This window comes from Anomaloglossus baeobatrachus, chromosome 2 (genome assembly GCF_048569485.1).
Source record: "Anomaloglossus baeobatrachus isolate aAnoBae1 chromosome 2, aAnoBae1.hap1, whole genome shotgun sequence".
Lineage (NCBI taxonomy): Eukaryota > Metazoa > Chordata > Amphibia > Anura > Aromobatidae > Anomaloglossus > Anomaloglossus baeobatrachus.
The window spans coordinates 125,851,449-125,869,132 of NC_134354.1; the positions used below are offsets into that span (position 1 = coordinate 125,851,449).

Here is a 17,684-nt window from a genome sequence, read left to right on the forward strand (position 1 = left end):
CCTGGCGGGAACAAGAATCTAGAGCAGCCCAGGAGTGCGTGATAAGGCGGAGGGAGATTGTCCGCGTGCTGCGGCAGAGGGTGAGTGCGGTGTGTGGGGCGCAGGTGTACAGGGGCCACATATATTGGTGCTAGGCGAAGTCCTGCGTGTACATACTGTTATCAGTGGTGCGGGAGACAGGACCTCACCTGTAATGAGCGCACGTGTACTTTACACTATAGGGGAGGACAATCATTGCTGTTCTCTTTCCTGATAAAGGAGTTTATTTGCTCTGTACTCTCGCTCTTATGTTCTATCACCATCTTCTCTATGGGGTTTCTTCCTGACCAGCAGCACAGCACATTTATCTACTTGTATCACACAGGCCTTGTGTGCACTAGGCGTTTTTGCTGCGTTTTTAGCGGCGTTTTTTACCGCGTTTTTGTGCTGAAAATGCAGTGACATTGCTTCCCCAGCAATGTCTATGGGTTTTCAGAAGTGCTGTCCGCACACAGCGTTTTTTTGTAGCTGCGTTTTTGTGGTGACCACAAAAATGCAGCATGTCAATTATGGCCTTGTGCGCACTAGGCGTTTTTGCTGCGTTTTTAGCGGCGTTTTTACCGCGTTTTTGTGCTGAAAATGCAGTGACATTGCTTCCCCAGCAATGTCTATGGGTTTTCAGAAGTGCTGTCCTCACATGCAGCATGTCAATTATTTCTGCGTTTTTCACTGCGTTTTTCACCCATTGAGTTCAATGAGATGTTCAACAACGCAATGAAAAACGCATATAGCTGCGTTTCTATGACTAAAAACGCAGCTATAAACGCAAGGGGTGGGCAGTACAGTGACGTGTACAGGAAGAGGATTCCTTCTGTTGGTAAACACAGAAGCAGGAATCCTCCCGGTACCGTCACCGCTGCGTCCACCTCCCGTCCTGTGCATGTCAGCTCCGTGCGGCGCCATGTCTGAGCGGGAGGTGGAGGCAGCGGCGAAAACAAAAGTGAACAGTAGAAAAAAAAAAAATGTCATATATACTCACCTGTCTGCAGGGTCCCGGTGCCATGCCCGCTCCTGTCCCGGTCCCGCCGCTCTGGCTGTGTGCAGTCTCCCCGGGGCAGGACCTTGCTTGCAGGACCTGGCGGTGGATCACCTGATGCAGTCACCTGACGCATCAGCTGATCGTAATTCTCGCGGTGTCGCCCGGCCGGCTATCAGCTGATCCTGCCGTCAGGGAACTTCATCAGCTGATTACTGGCAGCTCCGGCAGCGATGGGACAGGATCAGACTCTCATCCGATCGCTGCCGGTAATCAGCACATAAGTGAGTATATATATATTTTATTATTTTTTTTTTTGCACTAGTGCTTCAGCTGATTGTATAATCGGCTTTTATACAATCAGCTGCTGTGTGAAGTGATTCACTTTCTTGAACCTGACACATCATCTGATCGCTTTGCCTTCCAGCAAACCGATCAGATGATATTGGATCCGGATTGGACGGCGCGGGACCCTTGACCCAGGATTACTGCGGAGGGGGGTTCTATATTTTAATAAAGATGGAGTCACTAATTGTGTTGTGTTTTATTTAAAATAAAAATATTTTTCTGTGTGTTGTTTTTTTTTTTTTTTAATCTTTACTAGAAATTCATGGTGGCCATGTCTAATATTGGCGTGACACCATGAATTTCGGGCTTAGGGCTAGCTGATAATATACAGCTAGCCCTAACTCCATTATTACCTAGCTAGCCACCCGGCATCAGGGCAGCTGGAAGAGTTGGATACAGCGCCAGAAGATGGCGCTTCTATGAAAGCGCCATTTTCTGGGGTGGCTGCGGGACTGCAATTCACAGCGGGGGTGCCCAGAAAGCATGGGCACCCTGCACTGTGGATTCCAATCCCCAGCTGTCTAGTTGTACCCGGCTGGACTCAAAAATTGGGCGAAGCTCACGTCATTTTTTTTTTTAAATTATTTCATGAAATAATTAAAAAAAAAAAAGGGCTTCCCTATATTTTTGGTTCCCAGCCGGGTACAAATAGGCAGCTGGGGGTTGGGGGCAGCCCTTACCTGCCTGCTGTACCCGGCTAGCATACAAAAATATGGCGAAGCCCACGTCATTTTTTTTTGTTTGGGGGGGGGGGGGGGGCAAAGAAATCCTGCATACAGTCCTGGAAGGAGGATGCTGAGCCTTGTAGTTCTGCAGCTGCTGTCTGCTCTCCTGTATACACTAGTTCTGCAGCTGTCTGCTCTCCTGCATACAATGAACATTTTGAAGAAGGAAATGACATCAGAGCTTTTTTTTTTTCATCAACAATCTTTAATGGCATTGTGCACTGATTAAAAACGCAGTGAGCAAAAACGCAGCAAAAAACGCACCAAATCGCGGTAAAAACGCATGCGTTTTTTTTAGCCGCGGGTGCGGTTTTTTTAGCCGCGGGTGCGTTTTTTGAGACAAAAACGCAGCGTGAAAAAAACGCCTAGTGCGCACATACCCTATTTCTGCGTTTTTCACTGCGTTTTTCACCCATTGAGTTCAATGAGATGTTCAAGAATGCAATGAAAAACGCATATAGCTGCGTTTCTATGACTAAAACGCAGCTATAAACGCAAGGGGTGGGCAGTAAAGTGACGCGTACAGGAAGAGGATTCCGTCTGTTGGTAAACACAGAAGCATGAATCCTCCAGTCACCGCTGCGTCCACAACCCGCCCGGTGCCATGTCAGCTCCGTGCGGCGCCATGTCTGGGCGGGAGGTGGAGGCAGCGGCGAAAACCAAAGTGAACAGTAGAAAAAAAAAAAAAAAAATGTCATATATACTCACCTGTCTGCAGGGTCGGTGTCTTCTGCAGCTCCGGTCACCTCCATGCAGCAGAGCTGGAAGCGACGCTGGACCATCCTGGATGACGCCGGACATGGAGGGCTTTTTCGGGCTGATTAAATTGTTGAACCAGGGTATATGTTTGTGTTTTTTATTTCTAATAAAGGATTTTTTCTGGTGTGTGTGTTTATTTACTATAACTTACAGATTAATCATGGAAGGTATCTCGGGGAGACGCCTGACGTGTTAATCTAGGATTTATTGGCAGCTATGGGCTGCCATTAACTCCTTATTACCCTGATTTGCCAACGCACCAGGGCAAATCGGGAAGAGCCAGGTACAGTCCCAGAACTGTCGCATCTAATGTATGCGGCAATTCTGGGCGGCTGCTGACTGATATTGTTAGGGTGCGGGGCTCCCCATAACGTGGAGCTCCCCATCCTGAGAATACCAGCCTTCAGCCGTATGGCTTTATCTGGCCGGTTTTAAAATTGGGGGGGAACCGCTCACCGTTTTTTTTTAATTATTTATTTCACTGCACAGTATAGACACGCCCGCCGGCTGCTGTGATTGGGTGCAGTAAGACACCTGTCACTCACCGTGGGGGCGTGTCCTGTGTTTTTCACGGACGTGTGAAGGGGGCCTCATGCTGCTTTCACACCTCCGGTTTCTGCAATGCGGCACAATACGGCACTTTGCAGGAAAATCGCAACCAGTTTTTTTTTTCGCTGCTGGTTGCGTTTTTTCTGCATAGACTTTAATTAGTGCCGCAAGGCCTTGCGTTCCATCCGGTTTTTACCGCATGCGGCAGATTTTAGCCGATGCGCCGGCAGGATGGAACGTTGCCTGGCACGTTTTTTCGTGCGGCAAACAAAACCGCATCGCGCCGCATTCGGCCGATGCGGCACATTTTTCAATGCATGCCTATGGCGGCCGGATGCGGCAAAAACCGCATCCGGCCGCCGCATGCGGTTTTTGCCATTGCGCATGCTCAGTAGCATGCCGCAAGCGGCAAAAACCGGACGGGCCGCATGGGAAAAACTTATGCAAAGGATGCGGTGTTTTCACCGCATCCGTTGCATAGCTTGCACAGCCGGATTGAGCCGCAGAGCTCAAGCCGGATGTGTGAAAGCAGCCTTATGGGAGGTTTCCACTATATAAAGTCACTTCAAAGCTGTCCTAAAATAAATGTTTTGAACATTTGCTGGAAAAAAACAAACAAACAAATTTCTGCTACACCTTTTAAGCCTGTTAGTATTCTAACAAAATTTACACACATGAAAAATGAAGATGAAAAGTAGAGATACGGTAAATGGCATTTATTAACTATTTTGTGCGGTTTCACTATTTGATTTAAAGGTATAAACAATTAGAGTTTGGAAATTACTATAAAAAAACCCTGCGAGTTTATTTGTTAAAATATCAACCTCAATATAGCACTAAGGCCCCCTTCACATATCCGTGTACATAATAATATAATAGAATATTTATTCACTTATATAGCGCTATTAATTCCACAGCGCTTTACATACATTGTCAACACTGTCCCCATTGGTGCTCACAATCTAAATTCCCTATCAGTATGTTTTTGTATGTATGTATGTTATAACACACATGTACGGTCTGTATGACCATGCATGTGCTGTCCGTGTGACCGTAAAGCGGTATAAAATGCGTGAAATTGAATGTTTGGGTTTTTTTTTTAAAGAAAAGTGATAGAGCGCTTATGCTGCTATTTAGCAGAGTTAATAAATAATTTAAGAAAAAATGATGTGGGATCCCCCTAATTTTCATACAGTAGCAGCTGTGGGCTGCAACCCTCAGCTATACCTTGTCTGGTTTTGAAAAATAAAGGGGATTATATACAGTATGTACACTCGGCTGAACGGAGTTCACATGTGTATGTTGGATGTACGTGGAAGAGAATGCGCCTTCAGCAGAATACTGATGCACATGGCCAATATAACATGCGGATCTAATTTCCGAGCTGTTTGGATGGAGTTTACCATTTTTGTATTGTATAATAATTTGGATAAAAATCTCTATATTATAATATGCCCAACTAATATTAGTGTATTTTTATTAAAGGTTCAGAGATCATTGTGTTGTTGTTTTTTTTTTGGATGAAAAGTGTCCGATTTCCACGATGACCAAGCTAACAAAAGACATCCTACTGAAGAAAGGACTCCCAAGATCAAACCATCTGAAGAATGTAAAGACCCTGAAGTAAGTGGATTTATAGCACTATGTGCTTTTCTTTATCGTTCCTTATGGGAGACCCAAACCATGGGTGTATAGCTACTGCCTCCGGAGGACACACAAAGTACTACACTCAAACGTGTAGCTCCTCCCTCCGGCTATATGCACCCCCTGGATGACAATCTACCCAGTTCAATGCTTTGTGTTTCAGGAGGATACACACACTTGCATTCTCTGATATTTTTTTTTCATTTTTATTTTTAAAGATTTGGAAGAAAAGCGGGTCCAGTCTGGACTCCCGGCATGTCCCTTCACGCTCCACTCTGCGGGGTGCTGTTAAGGTTGACTTTAATAAGGCTGGAGCCTTCACATGCCGAGCTCCTTCGCATCCTCTGTCGAGGCTCTGTTTGAAGTGGGAGCCATCACGGTCCTCTCTGCTTGCAGGAGGCCGGCTCCATCCGCAGCCCTGTCTGGTCCCTGCTGGAAGGAGCGTTTACCCCCCTCTCCAGGGACATGGCCCTGCGTCTCAAGAGCTAAGTATTGAGACGTTTTTCAGGGGTCCCGGGTACTTTTATTTGGGGGACAGTATGTGTTGTAACTTTACTGTAAATTTCGGCCGGTTCTGGGAGTTTCCTCTGAGAACCGCGCCGAAGGTGCCTGCTGCTCGGCCGTGTTTTGAAATCTAGGCCCCGGCTTCAGTTTGGGCCTAGTTTCGTTTTCGGCTCCCTGCATGTTTTGCATATGGCGCCGCCCACCGCCCGGCCAGCAGAGGGGAGGACTCTCCTCTCTGGGGAGATGTGCCCTCCCCTGTACCTCGTCCTGTATCTCTCTGCCCTCCGTTTTTCCCGCTCCTGGGCTTATACACGCCCCCCCTCCTCCTCCCAGCGCCATTTTCTCAGCGTTCTTACACTGGACGGCGCTGGGAGCTGCAGCTGTTGCTGTTTTGGGAAAGCTGTCGCTTCACTGGGACTTGGAGCTGTGGAATCCGGAGGGCACACAGAGAGTGGTGTGGTAAGCCACAACCTCTGGTTGTGGGCTTTTTATATACACTTTCAGGCATTCTACAGGAGTGTTTTATTGCTGCAGAGCCCCTCCATCAGCAGCATGTCTGTCACCCGGAGCAAGGCTGCAAACATGTATGCTTTTTGCACTGCATGTAAGCGCATTCTGCCAGAGCCGAGCACATTCCCACATTGTGATGCCTGTGCTAATATGGTTGTGTCTCAGCCTAGAGCCTCCTCAGGGGTCCCCTCGGCTGCTCCGGTCCCGGTGGCTGAACCCCCGGCTTGGGTAGCATCCTCTTCACAAGCTATTTCCCAGTCCTTTGCCGACTCCATGGGGCAGCTGTCCCGGACACTGCTGTCTATGCATCAGCCCCCCCCTCAGAGTGTCTCTGCTGCTCAGAGCTCTGTGGAGCCCTCAGAGCATGTTCTAGGTCCCAGTCCCCCTAAACGGAGAGGCAGGGACCCTTCTCCTCCCTCGTCCCACGGCTCTGATTCACGTGCCGACGTGCAGGGCGAGGGGGATTCGTTTACTGTGGGCTCAGACGCTACTTCTATGTACCCCATTGATTTGTCTGAGGGTGATGCGGATGTTAGTGACTTGATTGCGTCCATTAACTCCGTTCTGAACCTCAACCCACCAGAGTCAGAGGAACAAACCTCTCTGGTAGAGATTCACCAGTTTACCTCTCCTAAGAAAGCTAAAAGTATGTTTTTTAACCACTCCAGCTTTCAGACCACTGTTAACAAGCCCAGGGCCTGTCCTGACAAACGCTTTCTGAAGCGTAGTTCAGATGACCGTTTTCCTTTTCCACCAGAGGTGGTTAAGGAATGGGCCCAGTCCCCAAAGGTGGACCCTCCGGTGTCCAGAATCTCAGCCCGCACAGTCGTAGCTGTGGCTGATGGCACTTCTCTTAAAAATCCCACTGACCGCCAGGTTGACCTTCTGGCCAAGTCTGTATATGAGGCGGCAGGAGCCTCGTTCTCCCCGTCTTTTGCGGCAGTATGGGCTCTTAAGGCAGTCTCTGCCTCTCTGGCGGAGATGCATTCACTCACCAGGGACTCTATTCCTGAGATGGATGCCTTAACTTCTCAAGCTTCGGCTTTTGCATCCTACGCCATGTCTGCCATCCTGGAGGCTTCTCACCGCACGGCGGTGGCCTCCGCTAACTCCCTCGCGATCCGCAGGATCTTGTGGCTTCGGGAGTGGAAAGCAGACGCTTCCTCTAAGAAGTACCTTGCGAGTCTCCCTTTTGCTGGGTCCCGGCTGTTTGGAGAACAGCTGGATGACATAATTAAGGAAGCTACTGGCGGAAAGAGTACTTCCTTGCCGCAAACTAAGGCCAGGAAACCGGTCCAGAGCAGGAACCAATCGAATTTTCGTTCCTTTCGTTCCTCTAACTGGTCAGCCTCTAAGCCCTCGACCTCGTCCACTACCGCAGCCAAGGATCGTAAACCCAACTGGCGCGCAAAGCCGCGTCCTCAAAAGGCCGGAGGAGCCGCTGCCACTAAGGCAGCCTCCTCTTGACTATCTGGCTACGCCAGCAACGTCCTTGGTCGGTGGCAGGCTCTCCCACTTTGGCGACGTGTGGTTTCAACACGTCTCCGATCAGTGGGTGCGGGATATCATCTCCCACGGCTACAGGATAGAATTTTCTTCCAGCCCGCCAAACAGATTTTTTCTGTCCACCCCCCCCTGCTCCAAAGCCGCCGCCTTCTCTCAGGCCGTGGCATCCCTGCAGGCCAACGGTGTAATTGTTCCGGTTCCCGCCCGGGAACGGTTCAGCGGTTTCTACTCAAACCTCTTTCTAGTCCCCAAAAAGGACGGTTCCTTCCGGCCCATCCTGGATCTCAAGCTTCTCAACAAGCACGTTCAGGTGCGGCACTTTCGCATGGAATCTCTGAGATCGGTCATTGCCTCAATGACCCAAGGAGATTTTCTGGCATCCATCGACATCAGAGATGCCTATCTGCATGTTCCTATTGCGGTTTCGCACCAGCGTTGGCTACGCTTTGCAATCGGAGAGGAACATTTCCAATTCGTGGCTCTCCCCTTCGGCCTAGCCACGGCCCCTCGAGTATTTGTCGCGGGCGGGGAGGAGGGTGTCAGCACACCGCGCTCACCCCTTCTGCTCGGGTCCGGCAGTTGCTCCTGGTGGCTCGAGCTGCGGGCCGGATCCCGGGGTGTCTCGAGCGACACTCCTCGCCCGTGAGTGAAAAGGGGGGGGGTGTTTGTTGGGATTATAGTTCGTGACGCCACCCACGGTTGTGGTGATGGCACCACCGCTGCTCAGTGTGGGGGTCCCGGGGATGGTGATTGGAGCAGCCAGGTGTTGTGTTGCCCCTCCGTGGGTAGGGGTTGGTAATCCCGGGGCCCGGTGAAGAGATGTGAAGTGTAGGGCCTGGAGGGCGCAGGGACGCGGGGGCAGCGCTGTGCCTTGCGGCACTGTGGTACTCACTCAGCCTGAGACACGGACACAGTTTGTACGGTAAACCAACGGCTGGTAGGACGGTCCCACAGACGGTTGCACCTGCACTCCCGGTAGGTGACGGTGACGTCTCTCTTCCTTGCACCTGTTTGACTGATGGTAGCGGTGGATTCCCTCCGGTTACCCGCTCCCCGACTGCAATCTGGGCCGGAGGAGCTCTACACTTTGCCCGCAGGCGCTGGCCCTGGGGAAACTGGTGCCTTGGCGGTGGCGGTGTCTCCCCGGTAATGGTCGGGCTGTTGCCGTCAATCGGGACTTTGTTGCTGGGGGATCTGCGTCCCCTTCACTGACTGATTCGGCAAATTGGGCGACTCCTAGCCTTGCCGGGGTCCGAGAGGCCCCTGCCCTGGTGCTGACTGTCCTTCGGAACACTGCTCCAGACCACCGGGCACACAGCCAACGGGGTCCTTCCAGGAACTTCCAAACGGTCCCCCTCCGGACAGTCACCGCCGTCGCTGACCTTGCTGTTCTAGCCCTACACACAGCTGGGCTCTCAGGCTCTGCGCACTCTCTGCGCTCTCTCCACTTCTTGCTTTCCTCCTTTTCCACTTTCCTTTCCTTCACTTTCACTTCTGGTTGTTTACTCTAGCCCCTGCCTGGGCTACTCCTCACTCCTTCCACTTCCTCCTCCCTGACAGTTCTGCTCTCTTGCCCTGCCCGGGCTAATCTGCTGTTCACTCGTTCATGTCCCTGACTGGACTCCCTGGTAACTTCCTGCCTCCAGAGTTGTGAGCTCCTTGGTGGGCGGAGCCAACCGCCTGGCCCACCCCCTGGTGTGCATCAACAGACTCTTGGAGGGAGGCAACAAGGATTTTTGGGTTAGCAGGTGTGCCTACCTGGAGTGTGGGGTGTGGTGGTGTTGTTACCCGTGTCCCCTGGCTTGCCCAGGGCGACACATATTCACCAAGGTCATGGCAGCAGTGGTTGCGGTCCTGCACCTCCAGGGGTTGGCAGTGATTCCTTACCTGGACGACCTTCTAGTCAAGGCCTCATCCAGTGCAGACTGCCAGCGGAGTGTCTCGCTCACTCTCGCCACTCTAGTCCAGTTCGGGTGGCTTGTCAATTTGCCCAAGTCCACTCTGATTCCAACCCAGAAACTCGAGTACCTAGGGATGCAATTCGAGACTCTGCCGGCACTTGTGAAGCTGCCCTTAGTCAAACAGCAGTCTCTTCGTCTGGCGGTACGCTCTCTGCTGAGGCACCGCCGTCATTCCATCAGACACCTCATGCGGGTGCTGGGTCAGATGGTGGCGTCAATGGAAGCGGTTCCCTTTGCCCAGTTCCATCTGCGTCCCCTGCAGCTGGACATCCTCCGCTGTTGGGACAAGCGGATCTCTTCCTTGCACAGGCTGGTGGCTCTGTCGCCACAAACCAGGAGCTCTCTTCAGTGGTAGCTTCGGCCCCTCTCTCTGTCACAGGGACGCTCCTTCCTGACTCCGTCCTGGGTAATCCTCACCACGGATGCCAGTCTCTCCGGTTGGGGAGCAGTATTTCTCCATCACCGAGCACAGGGCACTTGGACTCCGTCCGAATCAGCCCTCTCAATCAATGTGCTGGAGATCAGAGCTGTGTTTCTAGCTCTCCTAGCCTTTCACCACCTGTTGGCGGGCAAGCACATCCGAGTCCAGTCAGACAACGCGACAGCGGTTGCCTACATCAATCACCAGGGCGGGACTCACAGCCGTCTGGCGATGCTGGAGGTTCAACGAATCCTCCAGTGGACGGAGGACTCGAAGTCCACCATATCTGCAGTCCACATCCCAGGCGTAGAAAACTGGGAGGCCGATTATCTCAGCCGTCAAACCGTAGATGGCGGCGAGTGGGCCCTGCATCCGTCAGTGTTCAAATCACTCTGCCGCAAGTGAGGCACTCCAGAGGTAGATCTAATGGCATCCCGGCACAACAACAAGGTTCCGGTTTACGTGGCTCGCTCCCACGATCCTCAAGCCTTCGCAGCAGACGCACTGGTTCAAGATTGGTCTCAGTTCCGTCTGGCCTATGTGTTTCCCCCTCTAGCGCTCTTGCCCAGGGTTCTGCGCAAGATCAGAATGGAGGGCCGTCGAGTCATGCTCATTGCTCCGGACTGGCCCAGGCGAGCGTGGTACCCAGACCTGCTCCGTCTGTCCGTAGAGGTGCCGTGGCGTCTCCCGGACCGCCCAGACCTTCTCTCTCAAGGTCCGTTCTTCCGCCAGAATTCTGCGGCTCTCAGATTGACGGCGTGGCTCTTGAGTCCTGGATCCGGACGGCTTCAGGCATTCCCTCTGAGGTCATCTCCACCATGACTCAGGCTCGGAAGTCTTCCTCGGCCAAGATTTACCACAGGACTTGGAAAATTTTCCTGTCCTGGTGTCGTTCGTCCGGCCATGCCCCTTGGCCGTTCTCCTTGCCGACCATCCTGTCTTTTCTACAGTCCGGTCTACAGCTAGGACTGTCCCTCAATTCCCTTAAGGGACAGGTGTCGGCTCTGTCGGTATTGTTCCAGCGGCGTATCGCCCGACTGGCTCAGGTGCGCACCTTCATGCAGGGCGCATCTCACATCATTCCTCCTTACCGGCGGCCCTTGGATCCCTGGGACCTTAATCTGGTCCTCACGGCCTTACAGAAACCCCCCTTTGAGCCTCTCAGGGAAGTTCCCTTGTCTAGACTTTCACAGAAAGTTGTTTTTCTAGTAGCCATAACTTCTCTCAGGAGAGTTTCGGATTTGGCTGCGCTCTCTTCAGAATCCCCCTTTTTGGTGTTTCACCAAGACAAGGTGGTTCTTCGTCCGACTCCAGACTTTCTCCCTAAGGTGGTGTCTCCTTTCCACCTTAACCAGGACATTTCATTGCCTTCTCTTTGTCCGGCCCCGGTGCATCGCTTTGAGAAGGCGTTGCACTCCTTAGATTTGGTGCGGGCGCTCCGAATCTATGTGTCACGCACCGCTGTTTTTAGGCGGTGCACATCTCTTTTTGTGCTAACCACTGGTCAGCGCAAGGGTCTCGCTGCTTCTAAACCGACTCTAGCTCGTTGGATCAGGTCGGCTATCTCCGATGCCTACCAGTGTTCTCAGGTGCCTCCCCCGCCGGGGATTAAGGCGCACTCGACCAGAGCTGTCGGTGCCTCCTGGGCTTTCAGGCACCAGGCTACGGCTCAGCAGGTTTGTCAGGCTGCCACATGGTCCAGTCTGCACACTTTTTCGCAGCACTACCAGGTGCATGCTCATGCTTCGGCAGATGCGAGCTTGGGCAGATGCATTCTTCAGGCGGCTGTCGCCCATTTGTGAAGTTAGGTTTTGCCTACTTCTCAGTTTGGTTTATTTCCCGCCCATGGACTGCTTTGGAACGTCCCATGGTTTGGGTCTCCCATAAGGAACGATAAAGAAAAAGAGAATTTTGTTTACTTACCGTAAATTCTTTTTCTTATAGTTCCGACATGGGAGACCCAGCACCCTCCCTGTTGCCTGTTGGCAGTTTTTTGTTCCGTGTGTTTCACCGGCTGTTGTTAGTAGACAGAGTTCTGGTCTTTCCGAGTTTTACTCTTTCTCTACTTATGGGTGGATGTCCTCCTTCAGCTTTTGCACTGAACTGGGTAGATTGTCATCCAGGGGGTGTATATAGCCGGAGGGAGGAGCTACACGTTTGAGTGTAGTACTTTGTGTGTCCTCCGGAGGCAGTAGCTATACACCCATGGTTTGGGTCTCCCATGTCGGAACTATAAGAAAAAGAATTTACGGTAAGTAAACAAAATTCTCTTTTTTGTGTAATTGGCTGTGATTACCAGTACTAGTAATTTTGTCATTTCACGATGTTCGACACATGCGTGGGGGATAGGTTTCTGGCACATATGGAAAGGGTATTTCTAGGACTTATTCATCTGACATATGCCAGAACAGTGTACTTTTGGACATAGAAGTGTCTGATCCCAGATACCTCCAGTGACAGGAGCGGGGAACCCATGTTTTGTGATCAGTGGAGGTCACCCATGCACTTCCATTCCTTTCAAAGTTTATGGGACTGAGATAAAGTACTGTACACCTTCTCTCAGTAGGTTTCATAGAGTTTGAATGAAGTCATACTGCACATATGCAACTGCTTCTCCAGGAAAAAAGGGAACTAGTGCATTTCTGTTTATCAGTATGGGCTTTTTCACACACTGTGTAGAAAATATGGGGCAAAAAACACATTTCTCAAGGGTAAAAAAAAAGCTGCAGTTTACAATGCTGGCAAAATGAATATCTATGAAATCACATACTGATGATTTTTTCCTCGCTGAAAAACAATTAAACCAGCAATGTGTTTTTTCAATTCCTCAGCATGTCAATTCTTTGTTACTTTGTCGCTCCATTGGGAGACCCAGACAATTGGGTGTATAGATTCTGCCTCCGGAGGCCACACAAAGTATTACACTTTAAAAAGTGTAACCCCTCCCCTCTGCCTATACACCCTCCCGTGCATCACGGGCTCCTCAGTTTTATGCTTTGTGTGGAAGGAGGCACACATCCACTCATGCATTCCCATTTTAGTCAGCAGCAGCTGCTGATTTTATCGGTTGGAAGAAAAGAGGGCCCCCACAGGGCCCCCGGCATGCTCCCTTCTCACCCCACTAAGTCGGCGGTGCTGTTAAGGTTGAGGTACCCATTGCGGGTACAGAGGCTGGAGCCACATGCCGTTTTCCTTCACCATCCCTTAGAGGCTCTGGGAGAAGTGGGATCCTAACCGGTCATCCATTCACTGGGACCGGGCTCCCTCCGCAGCCCCTGTGGGAATCTGCCGGACAGGAGTCTATGTATCCTCAGGGACCGGGCCCTGCATCTAAAGGTACTCTGTGTCCCCATGGGGACGGTGCATGGAGCGCTTGTTTCACAGACGCTGCAGCAGCTGCTGGTTTGTGAAGACCGGGACGTCCGCGCCTGTTTGTCGGCCGCGGTATTAAATTTAGTCCCCGGCTTCATTGCGGCCTAGTACCATAACTCCCGCCCCCGGGCCTGCCAGTCAGGGGTAAGGGCGAGACGGTCGACCTGACGTCGGCAGTGAGGGCTGGAGCATACTTTGTTTCCTCCCCCCCCTCACTGATCACTGTGGGGCCCCAGATTCCCGCACTTTACTAGCCGCCGCCCACGGCTCCCTTCTCCCCTGAGAGCTCCTGCAGCCATTTTTACATTCTGCTGGTGGAGGATTTCAGGAACGAGCTCTGCAGCTCTGGGAGACCTAAGGCAGGGAATCTGGTGGACACACACTCCGCTTTGGGCGGTCGGTAAGCCACACCGGTCACCCGGTGCTGGTCCCCCTAGGGTACCGGAGTGTATATATATATATATAATTTTCTCTGTTCGGCCGGGTTGTTTTGCTTTTGGCTATATACCCTCAGTGATCACTCTCCTAGGAGACAACAGCATGTCGTCCACAAGGAGCAAGGGCGCTAAGGCACATGGTTTTTTTGCAACCTGTACCTCTTGTGGGGCTATGTTACCTGCGGGTTCCACCTACCCTCACTGTGAGCAATGCTCGACCCCTTTTGCACTTGCTCAGCCGGAGCCTCGGTCACTAGTGGGCCCCTCGGCTCAGGCAGACCCTCCTGCTTCCCCTGTCCAGGCGGCAGGGACAGAGTTTGCAGTTTTTGCTGAGAAACTCTGAGTCGCTTTCACAATCCATGGCTCAGTCTATGGACAAATGGTCTGCCAAGCTACTAGAAGCCTTGCAGTCCAGACCGGTCCTTACACAGGCCCCGGGCACTGTTGGATCATCGCCTCCAGGCCCCTCTCGGTCTGCGCCGCAGCGTGCTCCCGGGGTGGCCCCTAGGTCTCACGTGGAGGACTCCGGCACGGACCACAGTCCCAGACCGGCTAAGCGGGCGCGCTGGGAATCTTCCCCGACTTCCTCACGCTGCTCGGGGTCTCAGCTTGAGGACTCTCTGGAGGATGAGGCGGACGTAGCAGCTCAGGGCTCTGACCCTGACGTTGCTCTCAATCTTGATACACCTGAAGGGGACGCCATAGTAAATGACCTTATAGCGTCCATCAACCAGGTGCTAGATCTTTCTCCCCCAACTCCACCTATAGAGGAGTCGGCTTCGCAGCAGGAGAAACACCAGTTTAGGTTTCCCAAACGTACACGGAGTGCGTTTTTCGATCACTCTAACTTCAGAGATGCTGTCCAGAAGCACAGAGCATTTCCGGACAAGCGCTTTACTAAGCGCCTTAATGACACACGTTACCCCTTCCCCCCTGACGTAGTTAAGGGTTGGGCTCAATGTCCCAAGGTGGATCCTCCAGTCTCTAGACTGGCGGCTAGATCTGTAGTATCAGTTGCAGATGGCTCATCGCTCAAGGATGCCACTGACAGGCAGATAGAGCTCCTGGTGAAATCCATCTATGAAGCCACAGGCGCGTCTTTTGCCCCGGCCTTTGCAGCCGTGTGGGCACTCCAAGCTATCTCAGCTTGTCTGTCTGAGATTAATGCGGTCACACGTACTCTGCTCCGCAAGTTGTGTCTTTGACTTCTCAGGCGTCGTTTTTTTCGTCCTACGCCATGAACGCCGTCCTGGACTCTGCTAGCCGTACAGCGGTAGCATCCGCTAATTCGGTGGCAGTCCGCAGGGCCATGTGGCTACGCGAATGGAAGGCAGACTCTGCTTCCAAGAAGTTCTTAACCGGTTTGCCGTTTTCTGGCGACCGATTGTTTGGCGAACGATTGGATGAAATTATTAAGGAATCCAAGGGAAAGGACTCGTCCTTACACCAGTCCAAACCGAAGAGACCTCAGCAACGGAAAATACAACCGAGGTTTCGGTCCTTTCGGCCCTCAGCCAAGTCCCAATCCTCCTCGTCCAACAGGCCAGAGAAGGGCCAGAGGAACTCTTATGCGTGGCGGTCTAAGTCACGCCCCCAAAAAACCGCCGGAGGCACTGCTTCCAAGGTGGCATCCTCATGACTTTCGGCCTCCCCGAACCGCATCCTCGGTCGGTGGCAGGCTCTCCCGCTTTTGCGACGCCTGGCGACAGCCCCACAGGTCTTCACCAAGGTCATGGCATCCGTTGTGGCGGTCCTACACTCTCAGGGCCACTCGGTGATCCCTTACTTAGACGATCTCCTAGTCAGGGCACCCTCCCGGGTGGCGTGTCAACACAGCCTGACCGTCGCTCTGGAGACTCTCCAGCAGTTCGGGTGGATCATCAACTTCCCAAAGTCCAAGTTGACACCGACCCAATCACTGACTTACCTCGGGATGGAGTTTCATACTCACTCAGCGGTAGTCAAGCTACCGCTGGACAAACAGCTTTCGCTGCAGACAGGGGTGCAATCTCTTCTTCGGGGTCAGTCACACCCCTTGAGGCGCCTCATGCACTTCCTGGGGAAGATGGTGGCAGCAATGGAGGCAGTGCCGTTCGCGCAGTTCCATCTGCGCCCACTCCAATGGGACATTCTCCGCAAATGGGACAGGAGGTCGACGTCCCTCGACAGGAACGTCTCTCTTTCCCTTGCAGCCAAAACCTCTCTTCAGTGGTGGCTTCTTCCCACTTCTCTATCGCAGGGAAAATCCTTCCTGCCCCCAACCTGGGCTGTGGTCACGACGGACGCGAGCCTGTCAGGGTGGGGAGCGGTTTTTTCTCCACCACAGGGCTCAGGGAGCCTGGACTCCGATAGAGTCTTCCCTTCAGATCAATGTTCTGGAGATAAGGGCAGTGTATCTAGCCCTAAAGGCGTTCCATCGGTGGCTGGAGGGCAGGCAGATCCGCATACAGTCGGACAACGCCACGGCGGTCGCGTACATCAACCACCAGGGCGGCACGCGCAGCCGTCAAGCCTTCCAGGAAGTCCGGCGGATTCTGCTGTGGGCGGAGGCCACAGCCTCCACCATCTCCGCAGTTCACATCCCGGGCGTAGAATACTGGGAAGCAGACTTTCTCAGTCGTCAGGGCATGGATGCGGGGGAATGGTCTCTTCACCCAGACGTGTTTCGAGAGATCTGTCGCCGCTGGGGAACGCCGGACGTCGATCTCATGGCGTCACGGCACAACAACAAAGTCCCGGCATTCATGGCACGGTCTCAAGATCACAGAGCTCTGGCGGCGGACGCGTTAGTTCAGGATTGGTCGCAGTTTCGACTCCCTTATGTGTTTCCTCCTCTGGCGATGTTGCCCAGAGTGTTACGCAAGATCAGATCCGACTGTCGTCGCGCCATTCTCGTCGCTCCAGATTGGCCGAGGCGGTCGTGGTACCCGGATCTGTGGAATCTCACGGTGGGTCAGCCGTGGGCGCTTCCAGACCGCACAGACCTGCTGTCACAAGGGCCGTTTTTCCATCTGAATTCTGCGGCCCTCAACCTGACTGTGTGGCCATTGAGTCCTGGCTCCTAGCGTCGTCGGGTTTATCTCAGGATGTCATTGCCACTATGAGACAGGCCAGGAAACCAACGTCCGCCAAGATCTATTACAGGTCGTGGCGGATCTTCTTGTCCTGGTGCTCTGATGAGGGTTTTACTCCCTGGCCTTTTGCCTTACCCATTTTTTCTTTCATTCCTTCAATCCGGAACGGACAAGGGTTTGTCACTCGGCTCTCTCAAGGGACAAGTATCGGCGCTCTCAGTATTTTTTCAAAAGCGCCTGGCAAGGCTTCCGCAGGTCCGCACGTTCCTGCAGGGAGTTTGCCACATAGTTCCACCCTACAAGCGTCCGCTGGAACCCTGGGACCTTAACAGGGTGTTAATGGCTCTTCAAAAACCACCTTTCGAGCCGCTGCGGGATGTCTCTTTATCACGTCTTTCGCAGAAGGTGGCATTTCTAGTGGCAGTTACCTCACTCCGAAGAGTGTTGGAGCTTGCAGCGCTGTCATGCAAATCCCCTTTCCTGGTTTTTCACCAGGATAAGGTGGTTCTGCGTCCTATCCCGGAGTTTCTCCCTAAGGTGGTATCTCCTTTTCATCTCAATCAGGATATCTCCTTACCGTCATTTTGCCCTCATCCAGTTCACCAGTGTGAAAAGAATTTGCATTCATTAGATCTAGTGAGAGCACTCCGGCTCTACGTGTCTCGCACGGCGCCCCTGCGTCGTTCAGATGCGCTCTTTGTCCTGGTCGCTGGCCAGCGTAAGGGTTCGCAGGCTTCCAAGTCCACTTTGGCTCGGTGGATCAAGGGACCGATTCTTGAAGCCTACCGTTCTTCGGGGCTTCCTCTTCCTTCGGGGCTGAAAGCCCATTCTACCAGAGCCGTGGGTGCGTCCTGGGCAT

General features: G+C 52.6%; 1 protein-coding gene across 3 annotated transcripts in view; it reads left to right on the top strand.

Moving 5' to 3' along the window:
- Positions 1-11: 11 nt before the first annotated feature.
- LRWD1 (leucine rich repeats and WD repeat domain containing 1) overlaps positions 12-17,684 on the top strand; it is a 101,049-nt gene continuing 83,376 nt past the window's right edge. For 2 of the 3 annotated variants that reach the window (XM_075335310.1, XM_075335312.1), the window contains exons 1-2: positions 12-80; positions 4,882-5,019. In XM_075335310.1, the coding sequence (XP_075191425.1) occupies positions 4,940-5,019 (80 nt within the window). In that variant the 5' untranslated portion in view covers positions 12-80; positions 4,882-4,939. The remainder of the gene's footprint in view (positions 81-4,881; positions 5,020-17,684) is intronic. The other variant, XM_075335311.1, reaches the window with a different exon arrangement.